General features: G+C 38.9%; 2 protein-coding genes across 2 annotated transcripts; both read right to left on the reverse strand.

The window, feature by feature from the left end:
• Positions 1-329: 329 nt before the first annotated feature.
• Positions 330-5,042, reverse strand: LOC122661352. The gene is made up of 2 exons (XM_043856718.1): positions 5,000-5,042; positions 330-1,134 (listed from the first exon to the last, which is right to left on the reverse strand). Exon 2 carries the CDS (start codon positions 1,130-1,132, stop codon positions 410-412), a length of 723 nt encoding a protein of 240 aa, XP_043712653.1. The 5' UTR covers positions 1,133-1,134; positions 5,000-5,042; the 3' UTR covers positions 330-409.
• A 7,241-nt stretch (positions 5,043-12,283) lies between these two features.
• LOC122660796 (endoglucanase 24-like) lies at positions 12,284-15,777 on the reverse strand. Its single transcript, XM_043856026.1, has 3 exons — positions 15,323-15,777; positions 14,036-14,497; positions 12,284-13,204 (listed from the first exon to the last, which is right to left on the reverse strand). Exons 1-3 carry the CDS (start codon positions 15,767-15,769, stop codon positions 12,596-12,598), a joined length of 1,518 nt encoding a protein of 505 aa, XP_043711961.1. The 5' UTR covers positions 15,770-15,777; the 3' UTR covers positions 12,284-12,595.
• Positions 15,778-17,693: the final 1,916 nt, after the last annotated feature.

Raw genomic sequence — 17,693 nt, forward strand, 5'->3', positions numbered from 1 at the left:
CAAAAACTACTAAAAATCAAGAAACAAAACTATTTATACGGTGAATAATATAGTTGACCACATAACTCTTCACGCAAACAAGGTATATAGGGTATTTACTGTTATCCAATGGACTAAAATGTCAAACCATCTAAAGAGCCTAACCACAAAAACTACTAAAATAGATCAAAAGAAAAACTCTTTACATGGTAGATGAATCACCATAACTCTCAATGTATACAAGGCAATGAAGCCATACAGGGTATTTACTGTTTATACAAGCTCGCTCTTGAAAGGTCAACAATACTTCCAACTTCCAACTCTATTTTTCATTGTTCTTCTCAGGGTTGAAGAACTTGAAGGTGTGCTAAAGCAATAAAAACATCAATATAAATGAGTGTATATTCTGAGGCCTATAATAAGAACATCTTCAACCAAAGGATGGATGCAAAGATAAATCAGCAATGCCAGCAATCAGATCATCAAGTGCTTCCTCGTTTGAATCAAAGCCACCATCTCGAGTTGATGGTGTAGTTCGCAGAGAACTGTCTGCAAGAGCCTTTTTTAACTGTTTGAAAAGTCCATCTTCCTCAGTAGGTGTATCCAGATCCCAGACCTTGAAGATATCATCAAATGACGAATCAATCTCATTTGTGAACCATAAATCTACTCCTTCAGAATCTCCATTTTCTCCTGGATCATGAGAATTCAAGAAGTCACTTCGCAAGTAACTGCGATATCTTGCAGTTTCATCCATTCCACTGGTAGGAACAAGGTCATCATCAGTTACATCTGGAAATTGAGCACTTTTTGTTTCTTCAAAAGGAGGAACAAGGTAAACATCAGTTCCTTCTGGATATGATGCAGTACCAGCCTCATCATCCTCACTCATGGGAAGAAGCCCACCGGAAGTTCCTCTTGAATTTGAACCATTTTCAGCTTCCAAAGTCTCAAGATGTGAATTGGATTGGGAATTGACAATATCTAATAATGCATCTTTTAGAGCATCCCAATCATTATCAGACAGTTCAGGATCATTAACCAGGCAAGAATCAACCCATGCTACATCTTCTGAGGAGAGCGCATCCCCAATCTGGTCAGAACCTTTTGAATTAGAAACAGGGCCTTGCGAAACAGCACCTTCTAATGCCATGGCTACAGAAATGTTGCCAATAATGTCAGTGGAAGGAAGAACTGGTTAACAGCAGTGAAAATATACCACAAACAGAAAGAATAGAAGGAGCATTTGGGTAAAATGAAGAAGGGAAGAAGGATCTGGCTCCAGTCCAGCCGTGGCGGGAGCTGGACGGTGCAGCGCCCCTTTTAGATCATTACACTTGGCATTTAATATATCCAACGGTCATCAATATGATGGATTTTTTAATCCATCTCCTCTCACACTTTGTCGTTTGAACTCCTAAACCCGACCCGACTTCATTCCTCAACACCTCTCGTTTCTCATTCTCTACCCCCTCTCTGTTGCATCTTCTTCAAGGGATCCGGCGACTGTGCTTTGTAAACCTAAAATCCTAACAGATAAACAAGAAAAACAGAAAGATGACTAAGGTTCAATAGTTGGAGCCTGGTACCTCCCAAGCCTTCAACAAACTTATATACAACAGAAATCAGATCTTGAAAAGAACTAGAACTTCCCAACCCTCGATTCAACAAGCTTTTATACAACAAAAATTATATCTTGAAAAGAAAATCATGCATTCTAGCGACAGCTCCGCCTAGATCTGACAAAAGGACCAAGAAGAAAACAAGATCTACAGACCCAAAATATACCTACACTTCACATAAACTACTAAAATGAAATTTGAGAACTACACTGTACACAGAAAAGGGAAATAAAAACAAAAATCCCCGTTGGAAAGTTGCAGGAAATTAGTGGCCTGGTGGGGGATAGGATAGGGGAAATGAGGTCTACCTTTTTCAAGTGATAACGCATGAATCAAAAAGTGATGATTACAGCGATGACAAACCCTCTGCAAGTGATGAATTCATAGATTTGATTCTGAGTCTTGGAAATTTCAAGGGGAGAAAAAAAAAAACCAGAAAGTTTGAGAGTTAAAAAGTGTAGTAAGGGAATACTGCAAGAGGAGGGTGAAAGAGAGAAAGGTCGATTGAACTTTTGCCCCTGGAATTTCAGGTGGATTGGTCTTTCTCTCTGCAATTATTTCCCTTTTTTAGTGGCACTCTGTGTTGGGTAATGGGTTTCATCTATAATTTATTTGTTTAATTTGAGTTTCAAGGCTTTATTTTACAGTCTCTATATCTTTCCGGAACAGCAGCGGAAGGGGTATTTTCGTTCTTAAGAACCAGAAAAAAAAACAAGATGAAAAGAGAAGAAGTGTTTGCATTCATTATCATCATTCCCCCTTTCCCCTAACATGGCCCAATCTCCTCTCTAGTCTCATCTCCCAATTTCCTTTTTCTTCTTTACTTCTTCTTTATCTCAGAGGCTTAAAACATAACCAGCTTCTGGGTAGTGGATAACCCTTTCACTCTGTTTTCGTCTGCTTGCAATCGAGGTGACAAACATGCGCTTTCAATCGTCTCTGAGGGTTTACCAAAAAAAAAAAATGGTCTCTGAGGGGGGGGGGGTTGTTGCTGAAGTTACTGGTTCTGATCTTTTTCTCCCTCTTGGTAGCTATAGAAAAGAACAACTTGGGCACGGAGGTGTTCAAGAGAAGCAACAACAACAACAATACCACCACCTGGTTCGCTGATTTTCATTCTCTGATTTAGGTTTGCAGAAAAGGGGAAGAGAAAGAGAAACGAGTTCGGAGAAAGGGGGGGGAGAAAGAAAAACGAGTGGTTTTGAAGAATGAAGTCGGGTCGGGTTCAGGAGTTCAAACAAGAGAGTGAGAGAGAGATGGATTAAAATATCCATCATATTGATGACCGTTGGATATATGTAATGCCAGGTGTAATGATCTAAAAGGGTGCTGGACCGTCCAGCTCCCGCCACGGCTGGACAGGAGCCAGATCCAGGGAAGAAGGCATTGACCCTCTGGCTTGCAACTGTTGGCAACATCCATCCTACCCAACATTAATAACTAGACTGATCAGACACACAATCAACAATTTGGGTAATATTTGGCTGGACCATTCACCATGTTCTTTCCCATTCCAACAGCCAAAAAAAAATGTCAATGTTCTGATAGTTAAGGCCATTAACAGCCAAAAAGAATGTCAATGATCTGATAGTTAAGGCCATTAACAACTAAGTCAAAATTAGGCATAAATTTCCAGATGAGTCAATCATGGGGGTCTCTGCCCAGACTGTGCGTGCAAAAACAGTGGGCAACTTCCAATTCTCTCCACTCCTGCCAAATGCTTCTAAAGAAAATGAGAAATAAACAAATAAATAAATGCAGAATTAACAGTTGCAATGAACATGAATAGCAAAAGGCATGAAAGGGGAATTCAGCCGACAAAATAAGACCAGCAGGAAATTGCAAAGCAGAACATGCACTCACAGTCGCACATTTGGTACAACTCACAATGATTTGTCCTAAACTAATGCAATTTGCTCTTGTAACTTGTAAGGCTGAAAACGATTCAGCCAAACCAGTGCCAGATTCATAGAGGCCTGAATCAACTTGAGTGTTAATGCCAGAACTTCCAAATATTGGATACCATTCAACTCCTAGTAACCTTGATTTCTGGTTTGGAATTCGGCCTTCTTCAAGTCTCACATAAAGAAATTTGAGAGTGCAGTTCCAAGCTACCTAACTTTGTGACAGCTTTTAGAAAGCCAAGTACCTCGTCTCTAAAATAAAGTGACACAAAATCTTTAGGGAAAAAAAATAGTGCCTCCCCCTTCTCTCAATTCCCAATGTCCAATACAAATGAAATTTCTAATGCAGCATAGACATGATATCATCTGAAAAAAACTTTCACTGGATAAAATAAGAAGAGTATCTAGAACATGTAAACTTGGACATTCAAAACCAACTTTGATAACTTCCGTAGTTAAATGCTCCGTCTGGTTGGAAGTGAAGGGAAAGGAAGGGGCAATGAAATTAAAACAAAAGTGAAAATGTGAACTTTTGTAATCATTTCCAACCAACCCAAAAATGGGTAAAATTATCTATCCACTAGACTTTTGCCTACAAAATTTCCCCATTTTGCAAGTACTATTGGATCTCCTTGGCTGCATGGACAGGGGTGGGGGGGGGGGGGGTGCTAAAAAAATTATCAAGGGTTATTTCGATGAGGTCATGATCACTAATTATGACCAATGAATCGAATAGATGAGCTCAAGTTTGGGCACAAGGAGGGCTTCATTGCCAGCAGACTGATGAGTGGATCATTCTGTTCCAAAACTTGCCAAAGTACTGTACTAGTTGTGGATGCAGCCAGGTAGATTTGCATTGCAACTATGGTCGTAGCAGTATTTTGCCAAGTATCCCTTCCATAGAAAATAAATTGTGAAGTACTGCAAACCACTGAGGGATATGGATACTCTATGTCCAAACCATTGTCTTCAATCATGACATTTCCAAACGGCTTACGAGAAATGAAATAAAACGAATTCATCAGGCACATACTTGCAGCAAGCATTCCATGAGAAAGGAACTGTAACAGTCATTAATTCCACAAATCTCTGGAAAAAAAAAACACACCCAGAAGAAAAGTTTTCCCGGTATAAAATGTAAAATTTATTGAATGTCATCCATCAAACGGCTCAGCTCCGGAAAATTTTCCAAATTTATTCAATTTCAGTTTCCAACAAGGAATCATTTTCCGTGCTTTTCGTGCAAAGTGTCTGAACAACAGAATTTACCCAATACAAGGAGTCCTACTACTTGCACTACTGGATTTCACAACGTTATGGGTACTGGGTTGGAATCTTCTTCATCCCCCTCCCCCCTGCTCTCGACTTCGCATCCATAGCAGAAGCAATTGAGCAAGTTTTTTCATTATGGATAGAAATAACAACCATGAAATCGACAGACTAATCTCAAACGAAAACAATGAGGACGAGAAGAAGAAGAAGAAGAAAAAGTACCTTTATTGATGCGAAACTTTCGATTTTCAAGCCCTAAACTTCGATACAGTGCTTACACTGAGAGAGAGATATACTAGAAAGGAACAAATAGAGAAATAGATTAATCACAAAAAAAAAAAAAACAAAAAAGTCTTGTCGTGACTCGTGAGTCCGTAGCGACCTGGGCCGGGTCTGGGCCTGGGCTTGGAATGCCCTTTGCGTTGTCAAACGAACCCACGGATAAATGTATGGGAACGATTCAAACAGTGGTATTTTATTTTACGATTTGGTTTTATTTGAATTTAAACTTCACATGTGAGTAGAGGGACCTTGGGATGATGTAGTTGCATTAGACATTAATCTCATGCGTGCAAGCTTGGGAAGCTTCATAAGGAGTTAGTAGCAGTCTAATAGGCTGAAATTGATTTTTGAGTAATTAGATTATAAGAAATAGAACTCTATCCAGGAGTGTGGCCTACAACAGCACTTCCATGAGTCTATCTCTCTCCTCCCCATATGAAAAGACACATATAGGTTAGGTTTTTCATGTTTTTGAGTTTCAATGTAATGTTACCTAATTTATAAGCCCATAAAGTGATGATAAAATGTTTCGCCACAAAAACAAAAAGAAAAGTGATGATAAAGTGAGGGCACTAGATTAGTAGGTAAGAATTTGAGTTTGATTAGAATATTTAATAGTTAGATGGAGTTTTGTGTGTGTGAAGAGTTCTTTTATGAGTCAATTTAGAAATTTTAAGTCTTTTATACATGCAATGGCAAATAGAACGCTACATGATCGTGCGCCTTGTGTGGCTCCCATGCCTAGACACACAAGGCACCTTGACTGCCTGGGATTTTTGCCTTTGCATTGGGGCAAGGCGTTCATTTCTAGGCAGTCAAGGCACCTTATGTGTCCTCTGCAATTCCTTCATCTTGTAGTGCCATGCAATTCGGGCCGAAAGCTCGACATGTGGAAGATGCTTCATCCAATGGTGCCGAGGCAGTTTTTTTTTTTTTTTTTTTTTCTTGAGCTCGACAACATTGGATGTTACATCTTCCACGTGTCGAACTCTCAGGCCCGAACTGTAAGGCACCGCAAGATTAAGGCACTACAGAGGATTTTTTTTTCCCCTATGTAATACACCACCATCAATGGATATGATATTTTTTTTAGAGTGCAACTTTTTGTTACCAAAGTGGTGAACTAAGAATTGTCTTTTTGTCTTATTCCTAAAAGTAATTTAATCCATCATTTAAAAGTAAGGGTGAAAAATTATTTTTAAAAAATTGAAAGTTATAATATGATATTTGTGCGAAATGATAGAATTTACCTCCAATTAAAATAACATTGTACAGTTGCAACTTTTTACTTCATCATTTTGATTACAATGAGGTTTTTCCTTCTTTTTTTTTTTTTCCTAAGAATTTTGGTATTGTTGAGCAATGCATACAAAATTGGTATATCCAAATCTGATTTCTTTTCTTCTGTTATGTTCTCTTCTTCTTTTTGTCTTTCTCCAATGCATACAAAATTGGTATACCCAAATCTGATTTCTTTTCTTCTGTTATGCTCTCTTCTTCTTTTTTTCTTTCTCTGAGGAAGAACATCGAACTCATCTATTTTCCTTCCCCTTCTATTGAGCTGATTTCTTCCTTTTCAAATACAATTGCTTCTCTATCTCAGATTTGATCATTGAGCATGTTTGCTTGCATCTGAGCTCCATAATCTGAATGTGGTTACCAAATTTCTGTCTTAAATTAATCCTTTATGCACACCTACTACTATCAATGCAAATGCATCTCTACATTTTGATTTTATCCCCACAAGCCCACATGCTTGAGAGAGAGAGACAGAGATCTTAACAAGCTTTGGGCTCCAACAGTTTCGCTTGGGTTGGGGGTTGGCCTGAAGCTTTCCACCCAAGATGTTAGGTTGGGCTTAGGCTTTCTTTAAAGCCCACCCAATGTGCAAGAGATTTGACATAATTATGAGAATACACATAATAATGAGAAAACACAACATAACTGCTAGTTCATAGGATCCACTTTCTACCCAAAAAAAAAATCTACAATCCGGAAGGCATGTTTGTGTTGGAATTGTGAGTGGCATTGATTTAGTTTTCATAGTCTTAAAACCTCTTTTTTACAATCGGGAAGGCATTGATTTATTGGTTGGAAATTCGGAATTCATAACAGTGATAATGAATGGTCAGGTTTAATTGATTTTCATGGACAGATGAGTAGTAAAATAAAAAAAGATGAAATAAGGAATGAACAAATTAAAGTTAATTAATGAATAGTTTTGATAAATGATAAGTTGTGAGAAAATCGTTTGAAGTGACAGACTATTGCAACAGAGGTAGGTGATTTGATTCAAATGGAAAGAGCTGAAAAAAGTGGAGGTATACCTAATATGACCCTAGCAAAAGTGGTGAAGAAAGTCATGCATAACTTTAACAAGTATAGCTTGAAATAGAGCTAATTGGAGAAAAATGATCCACGTAACGACATGTCGAGGAAAAAAACTTGAAAAGTATGATGATACCGAAGAAGAAAATTATAATTTCTAAATTCTATCTTTTTCTCATTGAGATTTGCAAGTTGGTGCTTCCACCTTTCATATCATCATCACCAATTAGAAAAACTAATACTGACATTTCACGGTCCTAAAAGTCGATGAACCTTTTAGAATTGGCATGTGGTTTGTGTGATACCACTATTAAAAAAATAACTAAAAATAGAAAGACCAAAATCTAAATGATTGAAACATTAGGAGGTAGAAAGTATATGAAAAAGTCTTCTCTCATTTCTTCCTAGGAGGTTGCTAGCCTCGAAGAGTCGCTTTACCTTCCTAGTTTTTGTTTTTGATCTTTCGTAGCCCTAATAGTGTGGCCCTGAGCATGCAAGGGTTAATGAGAATGTGCGAATTGACACATTGGGGGTAGGATTTTTGTTTTTCATAGGGGTGGGATGGTCATTTCGCCCCCATAGAGAACTTTTCTCTATTTTAAATGTCTTAGTATACTTTGTGGGTTTTCTGAGCACTTAGTCTGAATTCTGAAATCTGAAATTTGGAGTTTATGAAAGAGAGGTGGGCATGTGATACCATGTCGGCCGCAATTCTTTGATGCTCCAACTTCCAATGGAATATATATTCCCAAGGCCTATGAGAATTCAGGAGTTGGAGTTTAGTCGTTGGGAGACTTGGGAGTCGGGACTGAAGAGGGGGAAACGCAGGCATGAAATTAAAACCTGTCATTATTTGGACTTAATTGGGTGGGTGTTAGCCGATTATTTGGACTACATTGGGGTGTGAGCCGCACTCACTTTTGGACCGTGATCCTCTCTACTGTCAGGTTGTCCGGCAGGACCGATCCTGTGCAGTCGAGACACAGTGAGACACGCAATGACCGCTTTATCTTCATTCGGACAAGGCGTTTGGGCAGGGGGCAAGGTGGTCACTGCACGCCTCACTGTGTTGTGTCTGGACTGCACGATCCTATGGGGCAGCTCAATAGTAGAGGATCTGGATTGCTCTCTCTCTCTCTAATAAGTTAGGGTTGTGGTCCGTAGGAGGAGACACATGCCTTCCAAGTCCTTCAACTCCAACTACTAACCATCAACCACACAAGAAAATCGCCGCTCACTATTACTACCCTAGGATCCTAGGCTGCTTATCCATGTGCCATGCCCATGTCATAGATAAATTCAAAACCAAACCAATAAACAAAGATTTGGTTTCAGTTTTGGTTTATCATCGATTTGGTAGCAAATTTGATCCAATTTGGATTTGATTTATCATGCTTATATTTACATAATAATGAAAGGGAAAAAAACACATGTTTTTCCTATGATTTTTCTGGTTAGTATCAGTTTTATATCAATTTTGGTTCAGTTTTGATCCGATTTTATATGTTTGATGTGGTTTTTGTTAGGTCCTTTGCCGCTAGATTTTCAATTGGTTAATATCCTATTCAATAATTTCGGTTCAATTTAGTTTGGACTAGTTTGGGTCAGTCCGGTTTCACCAGTTCATTTCACATTTTAACACCCTAGTTGGTAGGGGAAACTAGCACCATTTCACTTTTCTCATAAGAAACGACCTTGTTGCTCTCCTGTGTATGAAGTTATTCCACCACACCATTGATGCACTCCTTTGTATCGTTTGCCCATAGAATTCCACCTTTTTTTCTTTTTTTGGAATAATCTTGAGTAAGGAATCGGTATGCCCATGGATTTAGGTATTGGTATCATATCAATTGTATTACCCTTCATATTGACATTGGTAGAAACTGATACAAATTGGTGACATTGGCCAATACATGGTCTTTTATTTGAAATTTCATCCGATACGATCTAATGCCAAGCAGATATAAATATATAGATATCATCGGAGAACAATATGACCTTCGATACCAATACCTATATCCTTGGGTGTGCTTTTGTATTTACACGCTCCACTAATTGGGATGCACGACAGTTCATCAAATAAGTGGGAGACAGGGAAGCACCTCTTGGCATGGTGGTGGTTGTCAGTGCAGTAGAGCGTTGGCCTAAGTCCAGTGACAAGTCGTATGTTCAACTTCCCCCCCCCCCCCCCCCTTTTCTCTCATCAGATGTGTACATCATGTTATTCCCCCTCCCCTTGGCCGCCATTCCTCAAATTCAAACGATAACCCTTAGTGGTCTATGCGCCCCCAATAAGAGATGACCAAATGAAAAAGTGGGAGACAACGAGATGGTGTGCGAGAAGAAACACATTGACACAGCCTTTTCCCTAATATTTTTGTCTGTAATTCGTTCCACTCTCTTCTTCCTAATTCAGTGATTCTACTGTGCTTGTTTTCTTTATAATGTTTTGTCTAAGGAATACCGATGCATGAAAGGAAATAGGGGAAAAAAAGAGAGAAGGAAACGATGTGATTAAGAGATATATCCACCGCAATATTAAGATAGTGTTTGGTATATGTATTCTTGGAATGTATTTTAAGTCGATTTTACATTTTCGAATGATAAAATAATAGTGATTTTGGTGTTTTTTCTGATTATGGGGGTAGAATCGAAACAAATTATGTATATGTTGTCCAGTCCATTTTTATGATTTTTTGAAACGGGTTAGGTGATATAATAAATTCTGACAAGGTTTTGAGAAACATCAAAATCACGTTTCTAATTTCTCAGAATTGATTATACAAAATCGCGTTGAAACAACTTACGCTTAAATTACAAGGGGTATTTGATGGAATTTACCATCAAAACATAAAACATAATCCTAACAACCATTTCTTCGTTGCAATCACACAAAAACAGATGAAAACGAGATCGTCCTAGAATGCTTTCAAAAATACATACATACCAAACACAGCGGTGAGTACCAAACAAATTAATTTTTTTGGTAACATAAGAGTACCAAGCAATACGGTCATGGTGTCGTGCACAATAAATATTGACCAACATATTCGTCCTTAAACTTTTTGTGAGAATAGCAATGTTTTGTATACTGTAGACCATAACGAATGAGCAAGTGTGGAACCAACAACCTTCCTTTTAATAACATCATTAAATACATTTCCAGACTTATAGCTACTGGTTGTGGTAGCTAGGCATGCAATAAAGTGACATTAGATTTTAATTTGTAATATCAAAGGGACCAACATGGAATTTTTTTCCTGTTAGGTTTCCTGCTCCGTCCGGTTGTTCGGTTCTTCTCATAGGAGGTGGAATTGATAACTTAACCACACACAGCTGGCAGTATGTTCAGGCAGTGGTTAGGTCATCATTTCTGCCCCCTATGAGAGGAACCAGACAACTGTATCAGATAGAAAACTTGAGAGGATAATGATCTGACCAACATGTATATTAAGACATACTTAAGATTCCAAACAACCGATGTGCGACTATAAATCTATTATTCTCAACAGGACTCACTAATTGAGCTTTATTCTGAAACTCAATTAGATAGAGATGTGTTTAGGAGTCTGAAGAGAGTGAATGACCACAAAGCATCTATTCTACTACATAGACAGATATTATTTGCATTCCGGCCATTTGGTAGAGGTGACAGATCAAGATTAGCCATGAGTCAATATTCAAAGTCTAAATCAAATGCCCCTTTGTATTAGTATTTGGTACACATCCCTTGTATGTCCATGCATGCATACTATACGAAAGACATTATTGTGCACTATCTCAATTTGTGTAGAAATAGATGATTCAAGTACCACCATATATCACACTCCACTACAAGTGTCATCTTGGAGCCTCCTGCGAGAGGCTATTTAAAGCTTAATTACAACACATCTCTAAAATTTGGTAGCATTGTTGGGGGTTTAGATTTATTTTCAAGGTCAACTATAACCTTTACATGCAACGTCTGAATCGGCTACAGTCATAACTATTCTCATTGGTGAAGAATTTGGACAAATATAACGTATTTGGTTTTGAGTTTGGAATTTTATACTTCTGTTTTCATTTTGAGGGAGAAAGATAGTTTGGCTGATTCCCTTGCCATGAGGGTCCAATCCTTGACGTGTAGGACTGATTGGCCGACTTTAACTCCATGGTGTCTAAAAGTTTGTAACCAAAATCAATGTGTACCACAAGTCCTTATCAATAAAACTTTATTTATTTGTCTTGTCATTTTTAGAAATATTTACCTTTATTATGGGAAAAGGAAGCATAGGCCGCCCTTTAGGAGATTCCAATATATCTCTCTCACTAAATAATGAAATTGATACTTATCCTTGAAATTTCTTAAAAATTGAGTTTTTCGACCATTTTACTCATTGTCCGTACCATGCTACCGATACAGTATTGGCATGGTATCGATACCAATGATTGGTAAAATCGATACATATCACCTATATCAGGCGATACGGTACCGATACTTAGAACCATGTGCCCAATATCGATACCAACCCGATCTTGTATCATTGGAACTATTCAAAAATATTTTTTTAATAAAGAAATGAAGGATCCAACACAACTCACACAAATGTTGATACCATTTTTTATAACCATTGTTACACTAACCATGACCCTTAATAGAATGCAGAATATAAGAAGGAAAAAAGAATGTTGTTTGGTTGCATGGTTCCTCTACTGAGACATAGAGCGTGCAAAATTACTGTCCAACTCTTCTTGAAATAAAAATCTCATCTCGTGCTCTCATTGGCCCCCACACTAGTACAGGGGATACACGACAAAACAACGATCTCTTGCCCGTAAAAGAAATAAAAAAACTTTGAAACAGGGAACAAGTTGTTCTCTTGATCTCTTGATCTCTTGGCCACCATGAGATGAGGTTTTATCAATGTCACCTCTCCACAGGTCCCAGAGATTACATGTCACAAACTACAAACAGTTTGAAATAAATAAAAAGAAGACATATATTAATCCATTCCTCTTCCTTCTTTGCTACTCACAAGATGAGAGGCTTTTTTTTTTTTCAATTTTCCTGTCCTAAATCCTAATTTACCAAAAGAATTTTCCATTTTCCCTTCTCTGTGCTGTGTGATCTACTTGGTTATGTACATGGGTGACTATGTTGCCGGGTTTAGTTAGTCTTCCACCCGCTCCAGCTGAGAATATTATTGGGAATGTAAACTGTACTATACTCTAAGTAGGGTTAGGGTTTGCAGCAAAGTAGGCAAGCGCACCAACCAAAGGAGCATTGATGTAAGTAGTGGGCTCGGATTTCCGGAAATCCGCCCGATCATCCTCATAGACGTCATCCTCACCGGGTCCCCCGACAACTGCCCCGACAAGCACGTTTGGATTAGGACCCGATGAGTTGAAGTAAACGGAACCTTCCTTACAAGCGATGACCTGAGGATGGTCCTTCATCGACGGCAAGGATGAACCTCTATGATGGATACGTTGTGGATATTTGTACCCATACCCGACCATATAGGACATACCCATCGGGTTATCACCGAGAATGTAATCCACCTGTCGCTTAGCCAATTGATGGAGGGAGGATGGGCCCACTGTGATACCACCACAGTTGACGGTCTGTGATGAACGGGAGAGGTAATCAGCGTAGACGAGAAGTAGGAAGGCGATGGAGGTGACGTGTTGCATGTTGGTTCCACCTGGCTTGTAGATGAGACCACCTGGGGTGTATTCTATGTGGGAAGACGATGATTCTGGTATTAGTGTGCACATGAAGCTATCCGCCGATGCTTTGTATGACTCCAGAGAATAAATATTTCCTTCTAAGAATTCCTGCCACGTCACCATCTTATCATTGTCACTATAATAAGTATGGATTTAGGTATCGGTATCAATACGGCACCGATACATTAAAAATGGGTATTTTATAAAAATTGTTTGCATGAGGTTCTTGCCGGTGCAAGGTTTGGGAAGGATCATAATATACAAAGAAGTTGTTTTTCTATTCGAACCTATGACCATTAGGTCCTAATTGAGCAAAAATGGTTTAATTTTTTTATAGATTTTCTTATTGACACCCCTCAAATACGCATCTGATGGTTGGAGACACTCGAAATGTGTGCTTGCATGCTTCCAACCATTGGATGCCCTAAAAACCCTAAAAAGATAGGGACTCTTAACCTTTTGAGGATTTTTGAGAATAAAATAAAAGACAATTGAAAGAAAGAAAGAAGGTGTCTTGTTCTAAATGCATTTATGGAGGAATTTTTATCCTCTCAATTACACTGTCTGTACTTGACGTCAAGTACATCTAATAGAGAGAGGTGGACCCCACGTGGATCCCACCTCAAGCAGTGTGTTCGGGCAGGGGTAGAATAATCATTTTGGCCTCCTCTGTTTAGATGTACTTGACGTCAAATACGGATAGTATAATTGAGAGGTCATTCAGGGTGATCTAAATTTGGACCAGGATCCTCTGTAGTACCAACGGGGCGGCGATGCACATCCGATGGCACAATAGAAGCCAGGTGGCACACATGGCACATATGGCACAAATGGCCTCTACTGTGCCGCCGGATGTGTACCGTCGCCCCGTCGGTACTACAGAGGATTTTAATACTTTAAATCCATAGTTACATATACTGTGCTAAGTACTAAACTAACCTTGGAGACCAGAACGTTGAGACCGGCATGTTTGTTGTCCCAACCGAATTCATTAATATTGTCATCAGCACCGAGTGTCTTGCCATTGTTCTGAATGTATTTGAGATAAGAATCGTCCTGAGAAGCCCTTCTCAGCCACGCTGCTCCCCACAGTAACTCATCCTGATAACCATCGAAGTCGCAGTAGAAGGGGCAGACGCCGGATCTGATATCGGAATTATCACTGTAAGCTCCTTGGTAAGTGTCGGCAAATTGGAAGACTCTGACCGCAGTGCGTAAAAGGGTGTCGGAGTAACCAGGGTCAGATGACCTAAAAGCCATGGAAGCGGCTGCTAGAGCTGAGGCAGTCTCACCAGCTACGTCCGAACCAGGCCGAGTTGAGTCAACACTGTAAACCGTTCGAGCTGTGTCCATGTCCTCTGGTCTCTCCCAGCAATTGTGATCTATAATTGGGTCACCCACCTATGAACTTGAAAGAAACAATCCACATTTATTCCTTATTAATATCAATATCAATACCGGTCATTGGTGTCAGTTCGGTAGCAACTGATACCAATGCCGATACTTTGCGTGATTTAAGCTAAATATAATAGGGGTTTAGGTGGGGGTGGGGGTGGGGGTGAGGGGAGTGTGGTCCACTTTAGACCATAGAGAGTTAAGGGACAGAAAGCACGTGAGGCTCCAATGGCAGTTTCTGCCGCTTTAATTCTTTCAACAACAAACCACAGCCAACTCTTGTGTCCTTTAAGGGAGTCGGTAAAGTAGTTAGTATCGAAGGAGGACCGAATTTCTGTACATCTATGGTGAAAAAGGAATTTTCACATCTGACACATTGGATTTTAAGTTTTTGTATTGATCATGATCAAAATTAATACAATACTAATTTTAATGTGAATTGATATGATTGATTTGTATTAATATCGATATTTTATATAGAAGTCCAATCATTTTATCACATTATTAAAAAAAAAAAATTCTTGTTTTTCACGAAATGTTTTTATAGATATATCAATATAGAGCAAATCGCATTATGTCAAAAGCTTAGAATTAATAGAATGCGAAACACTGTTACATCAAGTCCTTTGAAATCGAACCCCATTAGAGAGACATAATGGAGGACTTAATCCATCAAGAAAACATAAGAAGATGAGGACATCGATTCCCTCATTAAAAGGAAACCATAGATTGAAATGGATTTGGTGGTAGTGAATTGTGATAGATAAGCCATGGGACCAAGTGGCCAACCACTAGTAACTAGTGAAGGAAGGGTCGTGGTCGAAACCGTACCTGAACGAAAATACGGTCAGGCTGAGAGACAGTCTTGAGAAGGTAATCGGTGGCCCAACGGACGGCGACAAGGGCGTCGCGTAGTAGAGAGGAAGGCATTGAGTCTCCGAACTCGACAACGCTCCAGGCAAGCATTGTAGTGGTGAAAGCCATGGGAAACCCAAACTTTATGTTGTCACCAGCATCGTAGTAACCACCTGTCAGGTCCACACCACTCGCTGAACCGTCACCGAGGCCTGAATTCCCTCGCCACGTTAGCCTCTGGTCCGCCGGAAGCCACCCGGAACGCTGCCCTTCGAAGAATAAGATGCACTTAGACAATGCGTCCTGGTAGTCATGACCATCACAGTTAATCCACTTCAGTTCAGTGAGAATAGTACCAAGAACAAGAAAGAAGAGAAGAAGAGGAGGAGGACGACGACCATGAGAAGGAATCCTCATCATCATCTTATGGCTTAAGCTTCCACTCCCTAGTGTCCTCTCCCTCTCATTTTCTGATATATAGCCAAGCGTTAAAGGTACCTAGCTACGAATCTTGTGTAGTCTTCAAGCAATGGACTAATGGGATTAAGATGGATGGGATTTAAGAGGGTGACCTCCAAAAAAGGAAGGGTTAAAGGCAGTAGAAGACAGTGGTGATCACGAGACACATTTATAAGAAAGAAAGAGAGAGAGAGTGGGAGGGACTGTAGGTTCATGCGGCGCCGACAGCCTAAATCTGACGGTGTCAGTTAAAATCACATGAACCACAAACGTGAGAACATTACTAAACCCACAACACAGGGCCACTGACCACTGGGTGTAAGATGGGAGGATGAGGTGGGGCCTTTTTTTAAGTATAGTTGCATTTTTCCCCTTACAATCTTCTATGGGTAAGGAATCCTTTTCCTCTGTCAATATATTTGTCCATTTCATCGTCTCACCAAGTCTCCATCCATTGAAAGAAATGGAACTCTTAAAAATGTTTGGAAGTAAACAAGTGGAGAAATCTGAATAAGAATGATCACCAAATGTAGTATAAGGTATTTCAAGTCTGAAATGTCAAATACCAAACCATCTATGTTATAGAAAATGTATTGAGGATGTATATGAAAAGAGTTCATACACCAAATGTGCATGAAAACTATCAAGTAGAATCATCCCAATTAAAAAAAAAAAAAAGACATTATCGTAACTAAATGAAAATTTAAAGGATGGTGATTGTGAGCATAAAGAATTGGCGAAGGTTTTTATTCACCGTTGATGAATAGAATTTCACCATTGAAATGTCATACTGAGATATCTCATATATACGAATGTTCTAACTATCCTTCCCATCTTTCAGAAATCTCATACGGATACCAAAATCCATGACACTATAGAAATACTCTTTTTCATTGTGGGTGATGCAAAATGCTATCCTAATGAATTTATGACTTTTATGTTTCAGTTTTACAAGTGAACATAATGTTCAGCGTTTTCATTTGTTCTCATAGAAAGGAATTCGTAGCATAGGTTGTTCACAGTCCTATCCAAATACCAAAGAGGTCAGATGGGATTTTTGCACTTGAAATGTCATAAAGTAGTGTCATATAAAATAAAAGGGTGCACATTCTCTGTTGGGGAGCGCATCTGAACATAGGTTGCGCCCATACACATGGGGTGGGATTTTAGGCATTCAGGAGGGCGGCTGGTCATCTTGCCCACCCTATGTGTCTGAGTGCACCTACGCCCCCGGTGCAGAGAACTTTATCCCAAAATAAAAATATTTTTCTTGATATTTAATTGGACTGTGAAACTCACAGAATTCTCTAAGGTAGCACTCTCATTCGTATTTTGTTAGTGCATCATTAACAAAACAAAAGGAAAAAGGACTTGAAGAATGATAATATATGTTAATACATACAAATTTTAATATTATATATTTATATATATAAAATACAATCAGATTCATAAAATTGATTGATACTAAAATTTATTAACACTATTTTTATCTAATGTTAAGGTCTAAGTCAAGAGGATCAGATGTTCTTCCCATGTTCCTTCTTTCTTTTTTCGCTTTTGAAGTTCTGTATAGAATTACGAAAGAAGAACCATGTCTTAAAGCTTTTCATGAGTTTTTGTTTACTAGATCATGGCAATAAAGATGAAATAGGCCACTATTTGACATGTAGAAAAAGGGATGCTTATCAAAAATAGCCATCCATTTACTTTTTTTTTTCCTTTATAAATGGTTACCTACAGAATCTTCAGCTTTCTCTCTTCATTTTCATCCTTATTCTTTACTTGGGGTGGTGGTGTAGGGGTGGCTCTCTGCCCTCTAAGGAGATGTGAGACCTAAAGAAAAGGAGAAAGCATATTATTCCTTCAAATATGACCTAATAAGGACACC

Source organism: Telopea speciosissima, chromosome 5 (assembly GCF_018873765.1).
Source record: "Telopea speciosissima isolate NSW1024214 ecotype Mountain lineage chromosome 5, Tspe_v1, whole genome shotgun sequence".
NCBI lineage: Eukaryota > Viridiplantae > Streptophyta > Magnoliopsida > Proteales > Proteaceae > Telopea > Telopea speciosissima.

What these genes read in the sequence shown, in the direction of transcription:
- LOC122660796 (XM_043856026.1), bottom strand. Translation starts at nt 15,769, where the DNA reads ATGATGATGAGGATTCCTTCTCATGGTCGTCGTCCTCCTCCTCTTCTT. An exon ending in CTGACCGTATTTTCGTTCAG is followed by an intron (nt 14,498 to 15,322) that starts GTACGGTTTCGA and finishes TCAAGTTCATAG; the next exon opens with GTGGGTGACCCAATTATAGA. An exon ending in TCAACGTTCTGGTCTCCAAG is followed by an intron (nt 13,205 to 14,035) that starts GTTAGTTTAGTA and finishes GTGACGTGGCAG; the next exon opens with GAATTCTTAGAAGGAAATAT.
- LOC122661352 (XM_043856718.1), bottom strand. Translation starts at nt 1,132, where the DNA reads ATGGCATTAGAAGGTGCTGTTTCGCAAGGCCCTGTTTCTAATTCAAAA.